The sequence below is a fragment of the Halyomorpha halys genome, unplaced genomic scaffold (genome assembly GCF_000696795.3).
Source record: "Halyomorpha halys isolate HHAL.00 unplaced genomic scaffold, Hhal_1.1 Scaffold1866.1, whole genome shotgun sequence".
NCBI classification, from domain to species: Eukaryota; Metazoa; Arthropoda; class Insecta; order Hemiptera; family Pentatomidae; genus Halyomorpha; species Halyomorpha halys.
In genome coordinates, this window is record NW_027110110.1 from 305,737 (window position 1) to 329,857 (window position 24,121).

General features: G+C 32.2%; 1 protein-coding gene across 3 annotated transcripts in view; it reads right to left on the reverse strand.

Annotated features, from left to right (window-relative positions):
* jus (julius seizure) overlaps positions 1 to 19,350 on the reverse strand; it is a 165,762-nt gene extending 146,412 nt beyond the window's left edge. For all 3 annotated transcript variants that reach the window (XM_067048185.1, XM_067048184.1, XM_067048183.1), the window contains exon 1: positions 19,255 to 19,350. In XM_067048185.1, the coding sequence (XP_066904286.1) occupies positions 19,255 to 19,345 (91 nt within the window). In that variant the 5' untranslated portion in view covers positions 19,346 to 19,350. The remainder of the gene's footprint in view (positions 1 to 19,254) is intronic.
* Positions 19,351 to 24,121: the final 4,771 nt, after the last annotated feature.

Genomic DNA, 24,121 nt, shown 5'->3' on the forward strand with positions numbered 1-24,121 from the left:
AATTTTAGTTATTGGTTTCAACTATAGCTAATTTTAGTTATTGGTTTCAACTATAGCTAATTTTAGTTATTGGTTTCAACTATAGCTAATTTTAGCCCAACTCTGCCATTCGTTATACTTATCAGTTCGATCGGTTATAATAGAAACCTTTACATATATTAATTAACAAATAATATCTATTCCTTTCATGCTCACATAAACTCAACTATCTAAAACCTGTATTCAACTTGTAATATACAGTTTAAAAAGTCAGTACTTTGATATGTTGTAACCGCTTTCCAAGGACGACCGAAGTTACAGCGTATTTCATAATCGATAAGTTTTTTCTCAGTCAATTCGATCAACAGGTTTTATCTATAGGTCTTGAGTGGTGTATAGATTTCTAGACGGCATGGCTACCCCGAAAAACATTAATCTATCGACCTTGACCGAAATATAACTCCCCTTGAACCTGCGTTTGCAAATGAAATCGATATAACGAAAGCCTTGGTTTCTGAACCGTGAAACTGTAGTTCGTAGTCATACCAAAAATTCTTTGAGGTTACCACATATACGAAAGTTTTTCTGAAATTTCAAAAAGTTCTTCTGCTTGTCTAAATGAAAAAAATTGTTACATTCATTTAAAATCTGTAAATTTGTATATAAAATATTGTTTGAACATTCTGTTAATCATTATTAAGTCATTTTTTCTTCTTGTAATTTTATTATTGTTAGAAGATACCTTAGAGGATTCATATTTGTTACCTTTTTATAATAATTTTTTTTTTTAGCTGATTTTTATCTAAATTATCTAATTTTATTTAACCGGTAAATATTTAATTGCTCTTTCTTATTAATTATCTTTAATTCATGTGTATTTTTATTTGATTTTATTAGAATTTATTTTATTTATTCCATTTTTTTTTTCATTTAAAAACTGTATTTGATGTTTATGCCATTAATTTTAACATTTTTTTTGTTAATCATTTTTCCCGATTTATTATTATTAGAGATATTTTATAACGTGTTATTATTTCATGATTTAATTTTTCAAATTTGTGTATTTTGCTCTATTAAACTAAAGCCCATTTCCAATTTTTATTATATTATTGTAAAGGAGCTTGTCCGAACATACATACAAAATATTATTATTATTATTATTATACAAACGTATATATCTATTGTACTAAATTATTTCAAAATAGTAATAATAATCTTGTTAATTAGAGTTGCAATCAATAAAAAAAATATATATTTTCCAATACTTGTTTGTTATATAGTTTTTATTCCAGGAAGGTTTGGGTTTCTAAAAAAAAGTTGTTTGGCGAGAGGTTTTAAATTTCTAAGTTGATTTTTTTTTTTTATAGTTTAATTCATTAGAAACTATTTTTATTTTATTTTGATAACAGCTGCCAGGTGGTCAATAACAATTAACATTCCAATTGGATGTGTCTTTAATAATATTATTGGCGCCCAATTTTTTTTAAGTTTGAACTCTTATTAAAAAAAGGTTAATTAGCGTGGGAAAGAGGGAGGGCAATAAATCGTCATTTGAACTGTGTATATCTCATAAGTAAAAAAAAAAATTATGCAATTAAAGAAAATAAGTAAAAAGAACGCTTCATTATACACAATTCTAAAGATTATAATTCAGAATAAGTAATGTAGGTATCCTAACGTACAATGGTCGAAAAAAAATGTATCTATGTTGCTAGATTATTTGATGTTTTTTAAAAATAAAAAAACGTTTTTAGTACAGCCAAAATTAAATAAAAAAGAGTCTAGAAGAAAAAAAATTATGTTTTTTTCAATCATTCCATCTCAATATTCTTGGAAGGACTGAATCCGAATTTCGGGTTTCTAGAAGTATTAACTAATATAAATCTTTATATTATATATTTTATATTATATTTATAATGTATTGCTTTTGGGAAAGATGGGGCTGAGGCCGCTCTCCCGTTCGGTTCAGATGTTTCAATTTATTCCCCTTTAGATATTCATAAAATTCTTCAATATTATGTATTTACCCATAGTTTATTATTTCAAACCGTGATAACTTTTATTTCAAATAAAGAAAATAAAATGTACTTTGGAGGAAATTCTTTTAAAAAATAGTCATTTATGCCCTTTTGTATGATTTCAATGAGGATAAGTCCTAATAAATATAAGACATATAATAAGATCATATACTAACTAATTATTCATAGACTAACCGCTTTTAATCAAAATTTAAAGAAAATCGATTCCATTAATTTCCAGTTTGGGAATTTTATCCACCAAATTCCTGTCAAATTCCAGGGATATACTTGCCTTAAACATGTAATTTAATTTTCTTATGACTTTTCGAATTTAAGGTACACTATTCACATACACATACACACACAGACCATTTTGCGAGACAAGCTTATTTGGACTCCAAGGGTGCATTTCCGTTACAAACTCCAATTTAAAATTTTACAAAATCTCAATACTTTTTCCTACTATATATTCCATATATAGGCAAGTGAAAGTAAAAATTATATTTTTACTATTTACTAATTACCTTTTAATGTAATTACAGTAATGATTGTAATTTTTGCCTATAACACTGGTATTGCAAAAGAAATATATTAAAAAATATTTTGAATCTTGATCGTATCAGTAAGAATATTCTTTAACGCTATGGAAGGTCTGTAATCATGAGGAAACATTTAATTAAAAATGACAAAGAAAAGTCATCGAAAAATTTAGATACGCAAAGATTTAAGATGAAACGAAAAATCAATGGAGGGAGAATAAGGGCAACGATCTCTATAAGGAAGGCGTCAACAAGAAATAAAAATGTCTACGTTTTCCTTAAGATAATTTAGGTCATTTTTTTACTGAAAGGGAACCAGACAAGGTGAAATACCATGATAATAAAAAACAAAAACTGATTTTTTTTTTTTAGGAATTCTGAACAGTAATCAATTATAAATGAATTATTTAGAATATAATAACTATTTTTTAACTTTTGTTATTGTTAATAACACCTAGTGACAGCAGGACTTTACGTTCAAAATCATTGATTAATTTAAAATTATTTATTATTTTTATCAAAAGTTTCTTATTTCACTCTTCAGTATTTTAATTGTTCATTTGGTTTATAATGAAGTTTGGACGCAACACGTTACACATACATGGTATAATTAGAAAAAAAGAGATACAATAAGAACATATAATAAACAATTTTTTTCCCCTACAGTTTCCTTTTACATTCAATTTCGGTCTGTAAAACTAATACAAATGTTTCAATTTATTCCTATTTTTCCTTCTCATTTCTGCTCCTCCAATTTCACCCTTTCACAATTTTTTAATTCACCCGATCAACAAATTCGCTCTCCGGAATTCACCCTCCTAGATCCTTTTCAGTGACCCGCTAAACAAATTCAATATTAGACAGTAATGTGAGATCAGACCATCATTCATAGTCACAGCAGTAGATCAGTTTACCAAAAAGAAACAAATAGATACATTTTACGAGAATAAGACTAACACATAGATTAAAAGGAAAATGTAATAAAAACCCGGTTACAGGAAACACTTGAATGGATAAATAAGTTTAAAAAAAACAAGACAATAGTACTAATAAAATAAAATATTTAATGAATAAATACGTTAAAACACACAAATAGAGAGGTCAATATATTAAAATAAATAAATCAAAGAATAATATTCGAGCTAATTCCCATGCAGGTGATGGTGTATGATCCCCAGGGAGTCCAAAATCATATTTTCCGCCAAGATCGCAATATCCCAGTTCTTCTATCTGGTATTGTTCCGCGAGATCCAAACCAGAGGCCTCTCACGGTGAACTCTTACTCTCTCCGAAGGTCTCACGGATTTTTCCTTCAGGAAAGGGACGCATTTTTCATATATTTTCTTTTTTTCCCTTTATACCTTCCTGTTCGAAGTCATTACTTTCAAATCTTACGAAACGTTGGCTCAATAAAAATAGTAAAATTATTTACTATTTGAGTTTTTTGACCGCACCCGGACTATATTCCATTCATCTATATACACGGTCAATCAATAATCTTCCAAAAGTATATAATGTGTGAAGGAGGGCAGTCGTTAAGTAACACTAAAGCTAATCCTTCATTCAGTTTCTTTTCAGTTCTCCGTATTTCATATTGTAACTATTTCATGAATACGTTTAATAAAGTGTTTATTTAGTGTTATGAGGTCGTAATAAGGTTATAAATGTTCTTTTGATGATTCACAGCTGTTGTTTACAAGCCAGTATGAAGAACAACTTAACTGAATCATTAAAGAACATGATTTACTTTTTATTTTTTATCCCATTCAGCCAATAAATAGATTTAAGACAAGATAAAAAAAAAAAAACATGAATGACTGGATACTTTTGTAATTGGAGATATTTCCAGACCAATGCTTTTTCGGACTGCATTCATTGTGGCCAGCGGGAATGAAATTGCGTCTCTTTTTGTGTAGACGTAAAATTCGTTGGGAAAGCACGATTTTAGAACACAATCTGTAAAAAATGCTGTTGCTGAAATGTTGATTGTGTTAATTGGGAATCTTGTTATTGTCAATGCACTACTATAGTTTAAAATATTATACAAAAGATAAAATATCTTCGAGGGTTGTGAGATAATAGTAGTATAATATTGGCTGATATGTCAGAATGAGTAAAGCCTTACATTGCCATTTTAAATTCCTCGGATTTTATCCGGCTAGTCGTAAAAACCTATAGTTGATATCACTTAATACTACATCCTATTGTACACTTGATGAATCCAGAATCCTGCCTTCGAGTTTTCCTCTACTAATTCAGGAATTTCTTTCAGCCACCTGTTGTCTTACATTTCAGTCTGGGAGCTCATTACATCGCTGGAAATCCTCTCCTCTACTATCTCAGGGTATGTCGCAGTGTACCTCTTACTTACAATGTTGAGCCAGAAAATCTAATAGATCGCATCTCTTAGCATAAATATAATATTTGTTTTGGGAAATCTACTGTCTACTAACCTTCAGAACTGTTCGTAAAAAAAAAAAAAGGAAAAAGGAGTCCTCTCTGAATCCATTTATATTCACCTAGAGTCTAATCCCATCAATAAAAAAATTAACAAACAAAAAATATCCTTCGATTGTTCACAAATTTTACATTAATGATGAAAACACAATAGCACATATCTTAGGTTTTTATGTCATTGACAACTAAATATTTTTATTGTTTTTTCAAGCTGTTTCTTCTCTTATACTTTTATTCTTATGTCTAATACTTTTTTCTCTTTAGGGCACCGCCTGTAATTCAATAATCTCTCTAATTGGCCTAATATATAGAGACCATTTCTTAATCTTCTAACCGCCCACGATTAAACGAAATGGTATTTAATCAGCCAGTAACCCTGCACTATTCCATCATGGATTTCGATGGCGTAGAGTCAGAAATAGTTCTCGACTGCTAAAATGAGATTCTACAATGAGGGGTTGGATCAATGCTCTTATTTTTAATCCGATAGCTGAGACTATTAGCACTTATCGACTCCAACCCTTCAAGGGCTGGGTAATTGCCCTTCCAAATGGCACCCTAACTCTCTTTTAGTCCATCTTAACTCAACTTATAAATCACTCCAGTCTTATAAACTGGAAAAGGAAAGATAAAGTAGTACCTAACTATTCATAGAGCTAAGAATATCTTGTTTTTATTTAACTAAAAAAGATATACTTTTTTATGTTACTGTCTGTCCATGAGAATTGTCAATTAAATGCAACCATCAATTAGTAAAATTATAAAATGAGGAATTCTTACTATTAATTTATTTTTTTAACAATAGGAATTTTAATTTTATCAAATAAAGTCAGTGGAGTTATGGCGCATGTTTAAAATGTTTCTAGGACTGCTATACAAGATCCGTAAAGGGTAGGAACTCTACATATTTTCTCATTATCCGTTCTTATCTCTCAGACAGGTTACTTCAAGTAAATCACAACAGCGCTTATTCATCCCTGTTTCCTCAGTCTGCTGGTGTACCTCAGGGTAGTATCCTTGGTCCTATCCTTTATACAGTTTTTACAGCTGACATCCCAACCCATCCTAACACTACTCTCACCACTTATGCCGATGACACATGCCTATTGTCAGTGAATAATGATCCTTCCATTGTATCCCAATCCCACATCACCATCCTCGAAGAGTGGTGCCAAAACTGGATGATTAAAATAAATTCCAATAAATCCCACCAAATCACATTTACCCTTCGTCTTGCCCTACAGTATCTTTTAATAATACCCCACTCATTCCTGTTGAACAGATCCGTTACTTAGGACTAAATCTGGACAAACGACTGACATGGAATCCTCACACAAGACTGAAAAGACAGGAAACTGCTTGTCGATTCCGACTATCACAACAGTTAGTAGACAAACGGTCCAAACTTCCAATCCATTACAAAAGACTGATCTATATGACTATTATAAGGCCTATTTGGACATACGGAGTTGAGCTATGGGGCTCCACTAAACCATCTAATTCCTCTCGAATCCAATCCTTACAGTCCAAAATACTTCATAAATCCTTAATGCTCTCTACTTTGTCACAAATTAAATCATCCATCAGGACCTCCATGTCCTGTATGTTGCCGATTTGGCCAGAACCAGATACCAATCCTTCCATTATAAACTTCCCAACCACCCAAACCAACTCGTTTCTAACCTGGCTTCTCCTTCACTACCTAATAATCCTCCTAGACGTCTGAAAAGAAGATGGCCTCGAGATCTTCTCCTTTAGAAATGTTTTTGGAGTTCTATCAATGGGTAGATTCTCCACATGTTTTTATCATGTAATAATATCACTTACAGCAAATTTACTTGATGTGTATATATGTATACAGTTGTAAATATCAATAAATAAATTATTAAAAAAAAATAAAATGTTTCTAACTTCGGAGTCGATAGCTGTCATAAAATAGTATCTGGTAAGTCTTCAGTAATAATTAATGAGTTTAAAGTAGATCTCAAAAGAAACAAATAAAGCCATATAGACCTATATATGGAAAATTTATATTTTGTTTTTTAAGCGTCACATTTTTGGTTTAATAGAAAGCGATAACTAAAAAATATATATAAATTACGTAATGTGAAATTAAATCTCTCTATTATATAAAATGTTTTTAGTGATCGTCGTGTAATATTTCATTTTACATATATGGTGGAATGATAAAAATGGATCGTAAAAAATTAGTTTACTGATGAAGAACGCATTTTGCGAAAAAAAAAAATAACAAATGGAAAAGGTGTATGAAAGACAAAACAGACTCGAAATTTATTTTTATTTGCTTACTCTATAGTGAAAATGAAACAATACAATCTGAACAACATGTAATACATGTAAATTGCAGTTATACAATTTTAGCAACTAGTCAATTTAATAAAAAGTTAAATAATTAGCAAAATAGATGTTGGTTCGCCGTTAGGAGACAGGGTGTACCCTCCCCCCTAGTTATATTGCCTTTATGGACTTTGTTGTTGCTCTTTAGGTCTACTTTAGCCTCCCTAAAAATTGCTTAAGACTTACGGTATACTGTACACAATGAATAGTTGAAGAGTCAGTATAGCTCCTTGAGGTTCTCCTTCTAAGACTGGTCGAATTAAAGAAATGACTGAGACATTATCCGTTAAATGAAATTCCATGGAAGAGGAAAAATTTAAAGATGTGATAGTCCAACCATTAATACATTATAGTAACTGATACTGTACTATAAGCAAATCGTTTCTAAAAAAAATTATTGTTGTATATAGTTGGTCAAATCTTTTAACAATTTAATAACTAATTAGAAAGGGTACGGAATTAACTGGTCTAGTTTAAAATAAAGTTAAAATAGATTTGATGACTTTTATATGACAATTAGGTAAATATTTTTTTTATAATGGAAATGGGATGATAGCATCGAAACGTAAATATGCAGAGAAAATAAAAAAAGTAATAAGAAAACAAAATTCAATCTTTCCCTACGAAACTATGAAAGTGCGTAACTTCTTTTAATTTTTTTTCCTAATAGGCATAGAAGAAAACCAATAACTTTAATAATAAGGAAAAATTAATTGGCATGACGATCGACAGTTGATTAGCAGGACTATGTGCCCTGAAAGTAAGGATGGACGTTACCTTTACCTCGTTTCAAGCCTTCCTGTTATGTTCCAAAATATACTTCGGTATTGGATGAGTAGTATGGCTTATGAATCATTGGGAATGCTTGTGAAAGAAAAAGCGAAACATTTCAAGCAACATTAAGCCTGAATCATACTTTTAATTTCGACAACCCTCCCATTCTTGCCACTGTCCTCAACCACACCAAACGTCTCATCTCAGAGTCCATTTACATAAATTTAACAGAGAATTCCGTCAATCATAAAGTTGACAAAGACTGCATCTCCCTTACATATCGACACATTTTGAACATAATAAAACCCTCATAATACTTCTTTTCACTTTGTTCTGCATTTCAGAAGCCCAATTTCTTGTCATATCTTTTATTCTTTAAATTCTCACCATTTATTTAACTTTTTTTATATTTACTATCCTTCCTGTTTCATTTATATTCATGTATCTTATCTCTTAATTTATTTTCATGTGTTACCTTCTTAAGTGTACTTATATTAATTATTTTATTATTAATTTTCTATTATAATTTACACTTCTCTGTATCCCCACTGATTTGGTATATTGTCTGTCTTAATCACTTACACATATTGTATCCCATTATTTTATACTTTATTTCTCCTTTGTTTTTCTATCTATGAGTGTTTTTTTTATTTTTTTTTTATATAATTTTGTAAATATCTCTTCTCCCCCTCTATTATGTATATTACCATTTATTGTTTACCTAATTTAAATATTTTTTTTGCAATATTTACTTTAAAATTATATTCGTTATTGTGGCGTGCTAATTGCCATCCCCCACTCCTCCCAATACAAACGGCTCACTCTGACTTTGACTCTCGTCAAAACAGGTAAATACATCAAACAGATGTCTCATCATTTAATTTTATTCTTTTTTTTTTTCCTCTCTTAATTTGTACTTTCTTTAATATTTCTTCTCTTATTTTATCTCTAAACTATGTGTTACTATTACCCTTTTCATTTACTGTTTACAACCTTTAATTTTTCTTATTATATTTTACTTTTCATTGTATACCCCTGTTATTTTCCACTTATGTTTTTCTTTTTTTTTTTGTAACTATGTCAAATGTTTGTATCTTTTTTAGCTCTGGTGAAGCCCTGCAACGTGGGGCGAAACGTTGGCTGAATAAAAATAGTATAAACATTTACTATTTGAGTTATTTTTTACCGCACCCGGACCATATTCCATTCATTTCAAGCAAATGTTTGTGGATGTATATTGCGCAAAGCTCTGGTCTACAAATCCTATATGAAAGAATATTACAAAGGTATCAGGAAAACAGTAGCAGGTGTCCGAGGAAGTTGGCTTTTTAACTATTAAATAAATTTAGGGAAAGACGGGCTATAGAATAATTTACAGCTTGCCTAGGTTATAGTCAAATTCACAGATAGCCTTAACCGAAACGTAGATGGGTGGATTAGTTTATTTCTGTCCTTTTTGTTGTTTGGATCAAACTTTAAAGTTTGATAGGCCTTGGTATTTATTGTGTTAATAGAATAATATTACTTCGAGATGAGACTCTGGCTAAGACTCCAATGTTCAGGCTTAGCGTTCCATTTAGTGTGTTAGGTGTGGGAGGAGCCCAAGGGACCAATAGACTGCCATGGTTTCAAACTGCTCTCCAGGGATCCCACCTTTTCCAGCGACCAACATAATATCAGCCTCTCTTATTCATCCCAAGATATATCACTAATGGCTATTAACATATCATTTGTATTTGTTGTACAGACCGAAATTGAATGTAAAATGAAAACTGTAGGAGAAAGAAAATTGTTTATTATATCTTATTATTGTATCTCTTTTTTTCTGATGATACCATGTATGTGTAATTTATATATGTCCGATTACGGATTGATAAGTATGCTGTGTGAGATAGCAACCTAATGTATTTAGGCAGCATAAATAAATAAAGTATTTCTCTCTCTGTTCGGACAATAAGTTTTATTTATGAAAAAATTCATTTTAGAAACCATTTGACGTACAGATGTCTGCCAGCGCTCAGAATAAATCTAGTTAAATTTACTATAAAATAGTTAATAATGTTTATCTTTGTAGGACTCGTAGTTTTTATGTTATTTGACAAAATAAACTCACAAAATGTTAGTTGTTCGAATAAAATGTTGGATTTTTGAAAAAGATATCTCTAGATCCATAAGACGCATATATGTCTGCCAACCCTCAAAATAAAGGAAATTTAACTTTCTATAAAGTAGTTTATGACACTTATCTTCATAGGGGTAGTAGTTTTTATAATATTCACATATGAATATAAATTTGGCAAATAAAAATTTATCCGAACTATAAACTATAAACCAATTTATTTTAGCAAATTTCATGTAAACTAGTACTCCTATGAAGATAAACATCATATACTACTTTATGGCTCATTAAACTAGCTTTAATTTGAGTGCTAATCGACATCTGTACGTCAAATGGTTTTTGAGATATAAATTTTTCAAAATAAATTCACTAACTACTGATCTTTCAGTACGTCCCATACAACATTTTTCTGAAATGTTGCTTTTTAAAAAGCTATATCTCAAAAAATATTTAACGTAAATAAATCTATTAGGACTCATATTTTAGTAAATTTGCTATTCTTTAAATGCCCTTCTCTTAGGTTTTCTTGTGTTCTTTCTACTTTTTCAGATATAGAGCTCCGAATGAAATTTTTTTTTTTTTATCGCTTTGAAACAGCCGCCATTTTTTATTCCCCCTACCTATATTTGGCAGACTCATCAATTTTGGCTAGTAATTATACATAGTTTTCATTAAAGTAATCAAAAATTGGGGTGAGATAACTGCCTTTTTTCTCCGCTTAGGCTCTTGTACTCTAACTTCTTTCCGTCGCCGTGATATCAACAATATAACATCAACAGTTGCGTTTTGCTTATAGAAAAAAAAACTAGAACATTTTATTAGGTAATATTTACGTTATGATACTTTTAAGCAAAAGATGCTGATGTATAAAATTCCAAATTAACATATCGATTGTGTTGTGAGCTAATAGTTTTCTGAAATATCACAACTATTATAAAATTTCTGCAAAATCCCGTATATAAAAAATTAAAGTTATGCCTGCCTAATATTAGATTACTTCATTAAGGATTTTAGATTTTGAAGGGGTCCAATAATGCTTCCTCTATTAATTCTTTAATAATTCAGTTTTAATTCTTTAATAATTTTTTTTAACTTTATGAGACTATTCTTGATTTTAGAACGATAGAAATTAGATTTCAGCTCTTTAGTTTTTCTTAAAATTCTTTAATATTTTGTATTTACCAAATGTTTATAATTGTTAACAATGAGAACTTTGTTTTATAAAATAAAATTAAAGTACTTTAGGGGACACTTGCATTTAAACCCTGTTAGACAGTTTCAATGAACTTATGACTTATCTGGTATTAAAGAGGACTAAATTTCAATCATTTTTTCAAGTTTAATCAAAATCATTTGAGCCGTTTTTGAGAAAAAAATATTCTATAAAATGGAACAAGTTAATTCATTGGTCGATTTTAGTATGTATATATATTATGCATATGTAATTTTAGTTCCTTACGACTTTTCCGTTTTTAGCTAGACTGTTCTCAAACACACACCATTTTGCGAAACTTTTTTTTTTTTTTCTTTATTTATTTAAAGTGTTATTACAATCTGTCTCAAACTTGGGCAATCAGTAATATTGATGATTGATCACATTCATACCAAAAATAAAAAATAGAATAAAATAAAAATAAAAGTATATGAATAAAATCTCTATACGGTATAAACAGAAAAATAAATATATTAAATGAACATAATCAAACAATGTAAAAGAATTTATAAGTTAAGTATTGGCGAACGCAAAATGTCAAAAAAGAGAAGAAGGACTAAGATCTAACTCGCTTGAACTGCTGTAAAACACTATCCTTTATTGGGTTCTGTACATCTCTTTATATACATGCGATCAGCTGATCTCCTCAGTCAGCTGACATTGAAGTAACAGCTGACTGAGGCTGTAACTTATATACAATATTTACAATCTCGACCTGATGATCCCAGAGCCCACTCTATCCCCCACGTGTGAGGGGGGTAGGGATCCCAGCGCAACCCTCTTCTCGCGCCACTGGTAATGAGCCAATGGAGGCTGAGTGAGTGCACAAAAGATTTTGCGAAACTAGATTTTTTGGATTCTGGAGACTTCAAAACATGTATTTCCATGGAAGACTCGAATTTTTCACGATCGCAATACTTTCCCTCAATATATGCCAATGTACATTAGTGAAAGAAAAAAATAGTGAAGTGGTAAAAGTAAAAAAAAACGTGTTAAGAAGAGGGGCAAAACTGGTAAATGCTACTAGGAAAATTTTTATATTGTAACAGAAGAGTAGGAGTTTATAGCAGTTTAACAATTTCGGCGGTTAAGTCGTCATACTCTCCTATTACAATATAAATTTCCGGCTAGAATTGGCTTGGAAAATGGTTGTTGTGATTTTAATTATTATTTTTATTCTAGAATTAATCTGACTTGAGCTATAAGAGATAATGGATAATTATAATTAATAAAATTTTAGTACATAATTTCTTTTCCAGAAGTTTCATTTTTGTAGGCCAGTCCCGAGACTCCCACAATTTTGTTTTTAATGAAAATCAATTCTTATTAGGAAATTTTATTTCTCCACAATAATGAAATAAATATATGTTGACTTAGAAACAGCATTTGTATATAATATTCAGTACAGCTGTAAAATACAATGGTGTGCTATTTTAAATTAGCATTAAACTTAAATTGGTAAATTTGCACACGTCTCCTAACATTAATATAGCAAGTGAAATGGGATTAAGGGTGTCAAGGCCAGCTTTGAAGGGAAACGTGAGTGAATAAGTAGGATTTAAAGAGAGATAGAGTAAGTGAGGCCTGGTGGATATAATGGGAAGAGGGAATTTCAAAGGGACGTTTATGGGGTAATGAAGGCTCTGCCAAATGGAGCAGAAAGTAAAAAGTTGATCTGGGTCAAATGGAGTTAAAACACACCGGCAGTATCATGGGAAAGAGAAGTATCCACAATATATATTTCAACGTAATCATAAAGACGTAATTCAAATTTAAATCACATACTCAAAGAATGGTGCCAAAACTGGAGGATTAAAATAAATTCCAATAAATCCCACCAAATCACATTTACCCTTCGTCGTAAACCTTCGTCTTGCCCTACAGTATCTTTTAATAATACCCCACTTATTCCTGTTGAACAGATCCGTTACTTAGGACTAAATCTGGACAAACGACTGACATGGAATCCTCATACAAGACTGAAAAGACAGGAAACTGCTCGTCGATTCCGACTATTACAACATTTACTAGACAAACGGTCCAAACTTCCAATCCATTACAAAAGACTGATCTACATGACTATTATAAGGCCTGTTTGGGCATACGGAGTTGAGCTTTGGGGCTCCACTAAACCATCTAACATCCTTACTTTGTTACAAATAAAATCATCCATCAGGACCTCCATGTCCTGTATGTTGCCGATTTGGCCAGAACGAGATACCAATCCTTCCATAATAAACTTCCCAACCACCCAAACAAACTCGTTTCTAGCCTGGATCTCCTTCACTACCTAATCCTCCTAGACGTCTGAAACGAAGATGGCCTCGAGATCTTCTCCTTTAGAAATGTTTTTGGAGATAAATTTATGTGCATAAGTTAAAAACTCTGAATAACAACATATTTTTTAACTTCTAGATAACTAAAAAAATACGAAAATAAGTTTTGAAAATTTTGACTGATCTTTTTGTTTTAGGTTGTATTGCATCCGAAAAAATAATCTCCCTTTTCTTCCTCCATAACGTACAAATTTGGCAAATCGATGGTTTATATTTTCAGGATTGTAACAGATCTTTCTTAGCTCCGATGGGTCTCAACCGTTCTACTACAAATTTTACTTTCACTTACCTATATATGGAATATATAGTAAGGGGACGTTTTGCGAACCTGCAAAATTTTTAATTCTAGTTTTCAAAGGAAACGTACGTTTTGAGGTCCTCATAGTCTAGATCACAGCGGCTCTCAAAATGGCCTCTGTGCGCTTGTATGAACAGCTAAGCTTGAAAACGAAAAGCTCTTAAATGCAAATTTTCATAGCAACACAAGAATAACATTTTTTCCTTTTCGGATGTTAAGATTTTTTTTCTCGAAAATCTAAATAATAGTGATAACTTCTATCAGCCTATCAGTGATCCGTGCACTACACCAGATTTTATGGTACAAAGAGGATATTAAAATGTACAAACTGGCGGAATGTGTTCCTTGAGGTTTAAAATATAATTTTTATTAATTGTTTTCTTGAACGCAAAGCTTCCCTACCTTCGGTAGTGAGGAAGTTAAAAATAAAATATGAATATTTTTTCAATATAAGGACCTGCGTTCAAATTCTAGATAAGGATTTAGCTTTGTTGATTAGCGGGTGATTATTATTAAAACGATTTATGATGTTACAAGAACAATGTTATTCCTGTCTCAGATATATTCTTCCGAATAAATAACATAACCAAGCTTTTTAATTAAATTCAATAGTACTTTGTGTTTTCCTGTGTAGGGTTCTTAGATTTTTTTTTATTTTGATCAATTTGAAATTTAGATTATTGTCCTTGAATCTTGTTCCTAGCTAGTAATTCTATTTCTTTGTTGTCTACTTTTTTTTAGATTAGTTTTCAAGGAGATCCAGAGGGCAGATTAGAATGTTAAGGTCACGAATCCTGATTTTCGTTAGTTTTTGCAATTCTTCCAGTATTTAACCTGTTTGGGAATAAGATATTTAAAGGAATGATTAGTAACTGATGAATGTTTAAATCTTAATTAATAAAACCTCTGACAAATATCTGCCACTGTTTCCTACTTTTTTGTCTTATTTAATTTTTGAAAGTTCTAGAAATTATAATTTTTCTGCATATTTATATTACGTAAGTTATTATCTGTTTTTCAAGAATAATTATTTGTTGTTTGAGAATAAAACCTATAGGACGAATCGTTGTTGAAATATAGCTATATCCAGATACCACCTTCCATCCAGATCTGGACTAAATGTGACCATTATGACAGATTTGATCATACTTGTCAAAAAATTAACAGGTTTTGACAAAAATTTCAAATAGACAACTGATACTTTCTAGAGTCAATTTAATATTATTATGGTACTACACTAAAACCCGGGGCCCCCTCAAGAACTTGGGACTCCTCCACCACAGCCAACCAATCTCCACGATCTCTTGGTCTCTCCTTACACCATTGAACATTCAACCGGCTTAGATCCTCCACCACATTGTCCAGCCAAGGACGTCCTCTTTTTCATTTCCATCTAGTTTCCCATACAGCATCTTCTTGGGTATCCTTTGATCGGGAAGCTTCTCAGCATGTCTTATTCATTTTATTCGAGTTCTTTTCACTAATGCAACGATGTTAGGTTCTCCAAACAGTTCCAACAGCTTTTCATTCCTTCTTCTTCTTCAAATCCCCTTCTCATATCATTCTCAATACCCTACATACCCATACCTAACCACTGGCCTTACGATGGTTTTTGTAAATGACCACTTTCATTCTTAATTATTTAAGAGAGAGCTTTAATACTTAAATACTCTCTGCAGTTGTTGTTGTTGTCTGGGGCTTAAGGGGGTAAAATCCTGAGGTCATCAACGCCCATGTTTCGTGCTTTATATTCTATTTCTATAATTCTATTTCACTTTAAATAATTTCGAAAAAAAATTTAAATAATTACTTCTGTTGGTATTTTTTATTACGTATAACAGATTTTCTGGTTTAAATCTTATTTAAAAGGCCATTCCTTTTTAAGAAAACTAAGACCATTTCCACGTTCTTCTGGTCATCATTCAGAGCATCCGATACACTCGGTCCTACTCCCAATCTACTCAAGTTCGCAGAATAAATAAAAATGGCATTTCTAAAATATGTGACTGATCGTAAGTACACTGTTGCAGTATTGACATTTTGGCGGTGGCTGTTTACTGATCAGATATCTATGAGTTAAACTCGTATGACCTATTCTCAATCTGGCAATAGCTACCTCCTCCCTGCGATTGGAACGGTATGATGTGGTCCATGGTTTAGTGGTTTTTTGATGGTTTTTAATTTGCTTGGCGGGCTTTCATCCCACATGGCTTGCCAACTAGATAATATCTCATTTTTCATTGTAAGACTTATTTCTTGTGGTGTCAGAATGGCCGTGCCCTGACCTGGAAGAGCAAGTGCTTGTTTAGCTGCAATGTCCGCCAGTTCATTTCCAGCGATCCCCACGTGACCCGGCACCCATATAAAGAAAACAGTTTTTCCCAAGTTTTCGAGCATGTTGGTATAATTGTGAATTTTTATGATCACCGGGGCTCTCTGCAGTGAGAAATAACATCTATTTCCTGCTGCTATTTATCTGGACTTTTTCTCGCTCAGGCTTCCCAGGTACTTCTACTTCTACTACTTCAGGTCTACAGAACTGAAACTGTGATCTAAGATTTGTATGTCGTATTAATATACTAAGTATTAATTAGTCAGTCCCTTCTTTTAAATCTATTGGTATATGTTTTTTATCTTTTTATCTTACTTACAGAAATTGTAAACTCTGTTATCATAAATTTACGATGCTTTCATGCTTATATTAAACCAGTAATATTACTTCAGTTTCAGTTGTGTAGCCCAGCAACCACAAACCACTCTTTCTAACGTTAATTTCTTTTTATGTTTTAACACGAATAAATCCAGGCTACTTATCTGTCGTCGCTTATGCTGTAATGAAAGCTCAACAACTAAACGAATATAATATTTTTAGAAATATATTAAAAATCAATACATCATCGTTGAGACATTTCCCTTTTGATGGATACCTGTATAATTTTGCTGACTTTGTTTATTTTTTTTTTAAACGACGAAAATATGTATATAATCTTTTCACTTTCTTGAGGTTATCATTGTTTCAATAAAATACATTGTATCCAATTTAAAGCCAACATTTCGGCCAATTCAGTTATCCTCAAGGACAACCTTGAATACAATTTGCAATCTACGAGGTTGCAAATATTGTTATAATATATTATGATAGTGTAAATTGATTGTGATTAAATGTTTTAATGTTAATGTGAAGAATTTCAAAATACGTCAATTTTGACTGAAAATATTGACCTGAGCAGAATAGCATGTAAAAACTTTTTAAAATTAATGTGGTTGTAAAATTTTATTTAACATTGTCCTTGAGAATGGTCGAAACGTTGGACTTATAAAGAAATAAAGATTGTTTTGAGACTTAAATTGGACTCTATTAAATTTATTTAAACGATATAAATTTATTTTTTTTCAGTAATACCAGACATCTTAGCTAAAGTGAAACGATGCAATGAAATGTTTGAGTAATCATTCATTCCAATCGCATTCCTTCTATGTTAGCCAGGTTCGACTCAAATTTGTTATACAAATGGCTCGTCGTTTCCATTAAGTATTATTTTTCCAACCTACAATCTTTATTTCCAACTAATGCAATATATACTTGAAATAATATATACACATAATTACAATAAATCTCGTTTTGCCGTATAGCATTATAAGAAGAGAATTGCAAGGTCTGCTGAAGGCGGGTTTACAGAGGTGGCAGGATAGCCGGTTCTTATGGTTTAGTGGCTAGCATAACTGGTTCTCTACTGGTACTTCATTAAGTATATCGATTAGTGTCACGGAAATTATAGTGAGAATTTAGATTAACGAGAGGAATTTAACTGGGAAACAGTTCTTCAGTCAGGTCCGACTCAAATATTTTGTTCACAACTCGTATTCCCAATCAAGCATAACAAACTTAATAGAAGTAAGGATTCAGTCTAAGTATAAGAACAATCAAATTAAGAAAAATCGCTGTATATTTGTAATTTTGAGGTTCAAATTATTTTTATTATTATTATTTATTCAATGATATTTACAACTGTATTTACATAAAAATATACCCAGTAAATTTGATATAAGATCATATGATACAGACGTGTAGAGAAACTACCCATCTAAGATGTTCGAATAAAATTATTTTTTCGGTTTACATATACCATATTGAGGTACCATACATAAATATACTATGAGGCCATCCAAAAGATACAAGATATTGGCAGCATTAACGCATGGGTGTCTAACAATGATTTCAAGCTGAATGCTAAAAAAACGAAGGCCATTCTCATTGGTTCCAAGCGCCTCCTTCATCCCCTCCCCCCTTACTCTACTCTTCCTTAACAACCAACCGATTCACTTCTATCCCACAGTAAAAAACTTTGGAGTCACCTTCTACCAATACCTCTCCTGGAATAATAACATTTCCTAAATCACACGCAAATCCATGACTGTACTCAAACAATTCCTAAGATTGCGTAATTCCATTCCTCAGAATACCCGTCAGCTCCTAGTATCCTCTCTCGTCTTCCCCCACTTCGACTACGGATCCTTGGTGTATGGAGGGCTATCTGCAGGACTAGAGTTGAGACTGAAGAGATTCATGAATTGCTTTGTATCATTTATCTTTGGGTTCCCAAGGCGCTCTCAAGTCTCCCGCTGGTATACCGAGTTTAAGTGGCTCTATCCAACCTCCCGAAGGCAATACCTCCTTGGTATTTTCCTATTCCAAGTTCTTAAAATCCAAAAACCTACCTATATCCTTGATCTCCTCACTCTTCGTTCATCCATCCACTCATTAAACACCAGATCCCAACCGATTGATTTATAAATGCCCTCCTATAGAACCGCTTTCTTTAGCAAATCCTTCGTCATACGTGCAACCTCCTTCTGGAATTCTCTTCCCATCTCCATTCGCCAGTTCCCATCCATTCTTTCCTTTAAACAACGCCTATCCCTCCACTTATTGTATAATCAAACATCCGCATCATTGTTATAAAATAAATAGGCATATATTGATTAATATTATAAACAGTAGTTAAGCCAATATCCCAATGTAATTTCATTTTACTTACTTGCGAGACAAAAATCTTAATGTATGAACCATGTATTTATTCTTAGGGAACGTATGTCCCAGAATAAAATAATTTTTTCATTTCATTTCATTTATTACAAATATTAAATAAATAAAAACATTACCTGTTGTTGGAGCCTCGTCCTCCGGCGGTGGGAGAGTGGCGGCGGTGGCGGCAAACAGCAAGCCGCCCACCAGATATGCCCCCACCCACATCACACTACCTGCAATTGATATAGTATATTACTTACAAATGAATACAATAAACATTATTAATAAATTAAATGCTTTTGTTATAATTAAAATATATTGTAGTTTTCTTGGAAGAAAAACTGAAGCTTAAAAAAAGAACCTTGTTCCCTTAGAATTTCCTGTATTTCATAAGAAACTTATTCATAATTTTAATACCTTAGATTAAACCATATTCATCCCAACAAAAGGTTGAAACGACAGTGGCCTAGAGACCTACGGTAAGTATTTATTTATAGCTGGTGCCCTCACTCATCCCTCATTGACCGCGGTTGAACGAAAAGCACTGGGATCTTCTGGAGTCCTGTTTTTCCCTTCTCAAGTAGGGGGAGGGACAATCACTGTTCAGAATTTCCCAGGCTGAATGTAAATATTGTAAATAGAATGAATGGGTTTAAGATGTTGTTTTACTTCAAGTTCAGTTTTTTTAAAAAATTGTTTGCTCAGTTTCTATTTTTTTTTAAATATTTAATATTGTATTATCACTTAATTTAAATCTCCATCTATGTCCTATCTAAACTAGCTCTGAACTCTAATCATAATTTATTAATATACAATTAATCTAATTTAAGTTATTTTCCAACAAATGCATTTCGATTTTCAATACGGGTTTTTCTTTTTAATTTAAATCTTTATGAAAATTATTAATATTTTTTTAAGTAAATCAAACCAATTTTTAAAGATTTATTTATTTATTTTACGTATAGAGCAATATAGAATAATAATCGATGCACCTTTCACCAGCGTTTTAGTTTTGGGGGAGTCATCTTTGAAAATCCAGTATACGGAGTTACAAATGTGCTTGAAATTCCTAGGTCAAACCAAACAGTTAGAAGAAAGTTGTTAACAAATATATAAAATAAAAAATAATCTAAAAGAAGTCTTCTTGTAACGCGTCAAGAGCGTTGCAGCCCGGGCAACAATGAAATGTAATCTACGAATATTATCTACTTTCTTGAAGAAGTTTGTCGGGGGGTGCGGTCAGCAAAGAACAACATAAATAAACAAAACCATATTTATTTATTGGCATAAAATAAATAAATATGGTTTTGTTTATTTATGTTATTCTTTGCTGACCGCACCCCCCGACAAACTTCTTCAAGCATTAATCTACGGTCAACTATCTACACCTCATTATCTACTTTCAGTATAAACATACAGTAGTACTTTACTTTATAACCGAGTAAATCTGCTAAGGTTTCCTTATAACAGAGGTTATTATAAGTGAGGTATTTCCAGGTTTATCTCTTGCCGGGACGAAAGTAAACCACCAGTAAGTATTTTATTCCTCAAGAACAAATCATTAAAGAAAGAATAAATTATAAGTGGAAGGGATTTCTCCTTGATGAGAATATTAGATATGAGAAAGAAAATATAATCTGAAGAGTGGATAAAAGGCAATAAGTTGAAAGTGGAACGACCGAGACTGAAGGATAAAATGGAGAAACTGACTAAGGCGTAAAGAGATTTAGAATAAATGATGCAAGTAGGAGAGATAATTTATTTTCCTTCAGCTGCGTTAAGTGTAATCCGATAACACCTCCTCTGGGACACCGGGCTTCCAGCCTCCAACTTATTCTCTTCTCAGTCTGATATCTTCTCTTTGTTACTACCGACAGCTTCGCACTATCCAGATTCTCCAGCATAGTTCATTGATTGGAATGCTTTATTGATTCCAGTGTGCAACTAAAATTAAGAAAACCATTCTAATTCCTAGTTTTAGCTGAATTTGCATGGCAAATTCTTTATCAAACACTGTTAGTAAATGTTTTAAAGGCAAGAGTATTTCCATGGAAGACATCAAGCTGCAGACATCACAAAGTAAAACTGACTAGACTACGAATTGGACTGACTCGACAACTCATGAATACTTACTGTCAGGAATGTCTAGACTAACATGTTGACAGTGTAACACACCACTATATGTTAAACAAAGGTTACCACATCATTTGGCATTATTATTAAGCGATAATGGCCTTTTCATTTTCGTTTGCATCTTTAGCACATGAATTAATGTCACTTACTGTAATCGAATAAATTTGATTTTATATTGTTTAATATCTAATGCCTGTTGAACAGATTCGATACTAAAGACTCCATCTTGACAAGAAACTGCTCGTAGATTCCGATTGCTACAACACTTACTTGACAAACGCTCTAAACTTCCCATTCACTACAAAATATTAGTATACACTACAATAATCAGACCAATTTGGACATATGGAATTGAGCTCTGGGGCTCCACCAAACCATTAAATTCTTCCCGCATCCAATCGTTACAATCCAAAATCCTACGTAAAATCCTTGATGCTCCTTATTACGTCACAAATAAACTCATTCATAAAGACCTTAACATCCCATTCGTTGCAGATTTGACCCAAAACAAACATGCTTCTTTTTATTCCAAACTCCTTACCCATCCTAACCCATTAAATCTCAATCTTTCATCCTTAACAATCCCTGATAATCCTCCGAGGAGTCAGAGAAGATGGCCACGGGTACTTCTAATTTAAATTAATGCTTGAAGTACCATCAATGGGTGGTTCCTTCCCAAGATTTTCAAGTGTATATGAAACATAATACATATTTACCTGTTGTATTATTGTGTACAGTTGTAAATTACATTAAATAAATAATTTAAAAAAAATATTGGTTAATATAAACTATTGCTATAGTATCAGCTGATGTATTCTAGTATAGTTATAATGATTTGGAAATTTGCCAAGGGGCCATCAGTATGCTTAGATAAACATCACCATCACTGTGGAATTGCGTGATTTATTTTTAAAAAAAAGGTAAGAGAAGCCTCTCTTTGCTTGAGAGATTGTATCGTCGTCTTTGTACATCAATCAATACTGGTTATATGTAAATGTTAAAAATGTGAGTTAGGAAAAGCTTTTTTGGAGGGAGGGTTTGGCGGTTCCACGCCGATTCCTAGTTTTAGCATATAGCTTGATATGAGTATTTATTTTTCCAAATACTGCTCTACTCGCTATCAGTATATGTTTTAAAGATATTTTATTGTCACACTAAAATTTTAGATTAGTTTATTATCCCTGTTCAAAATATAAATGGAGCGCATGTGATTCTCCGCAATCAGTGGACGTATCTTATACCTTATAATACATCCGGATAAAACAAGGTTTGTGCACATTAATTGTATATTTTTTCATATCACATAATTCTACTCGCTAATAAAACAAACTAACTGGAGGGTACTAAAAAAAAAAGATTAGTTTGTTAGAAATCCTAAAAATGGATTTAAAAAAAAATTCATTTGATATAGTCTCGGAAACAAAACATTGAACCAATTCCGATGATATTTAAGAGGTATGAAGCGGTTTATGAGAAACCTACTGTTTTTACTGAAAACTTATTTTTTTATACCCTACCTTGCCTTTCGGCTACACTGGCGTAGCAGTTGCAGCACATCACACAAAGAATAAATGTGGTTATGCTACTCCTGCTGATAAATATAATAATCGACTGGTTAAGCACTCAATTAAATTTACTAGATTCAGGCCTGTCTCGCAACAGAGCTAACCCAAACGTCGTCAACCTATACTGTCGGCGGGAGAGTTTCTAGCACCAGAGAACGCATTCCTCATGATACATATACCCTTATTTCATACCTATCTATATCATATAGGTATAATATAAGATACCTAATATCAAGCCCTTATAAATGGAAACTATTGCTGGATATATTGGGATTGTTAGCACCTAATACGACTCCGTGCTAACGTATCAATGAAGTCCGTTCAACAATCGACGTTTCATCCAATCTTCACTCCTAAGTAAGAAACCTCCTATCCGTCCGTCCTCTTACACCACTCTGGCTGGAGCAACGTTCCCTTTTTTCCTTCTGTTGAGCTTTTAGCGGCTACTAAAAAGCTATGATATACAGGCAATGGTGGGAAACCGCTCTTCTTTGAATAGTTCCAGAATTTCATCAAGGCCAAGCTTTAACAGGGCAGGACCGAGGACAGATCCCTGTGGACAGCCCAATCTGTCTTCATACTCATTGGAGCTAACTCGTATTTCACGCAAAATGTTAATTTATTAATATAAAACACTTTTAAAGAAATTCTTAAAGAACCTCTTGTATCAACCCGAGTATGGCTTGAAAATAGAAAAAAAAATACGAAATACAAAGGGAAAGTCCCTCTCCCAAAAGTAGGGGGATTAGCCACGCCTTCGGAGCTCAGGTTTACATTTTGGTCATAGTAATTAACACTATACAATAACACTAGGTTGTAGCAAATAACCTAAACTGAAACAGTATGCTGACGGTAATTGCTCTCTACTTCTCTGCCACGCCCTCGGAAGGCTCGCCTATTTAGCTTCACTTTTTCTGGCTGCTTACCCTCTCCATTATACTCCTTAATCAAATAACATAAGAAAATCTTCCTATCTACCATCAGATATGTATAATTTTTTTTGCACTTTTGTCTGTTATAAATAAGGCCTCTTTAGATCATATAAACAGGAATGACATGCTGAGTTGATTACTAAATAAAACAATCTCTTTTAGTCAAAATTTTACCATGGCCCAATGTTTTCCTGGCTTTTATATATATATATATTTTATATTTCTAATTGATTTAGACGGTTGAAAATTTAAATGTGGATTCAGTTGATGTTACATTGGATCTCGTTTTGGTATTACTACATTTTCATTCCCTCCACACATTTTGCGTTGTTTCTCAGCATTAATTAAACAATTTTTTTTTTTATTATCTT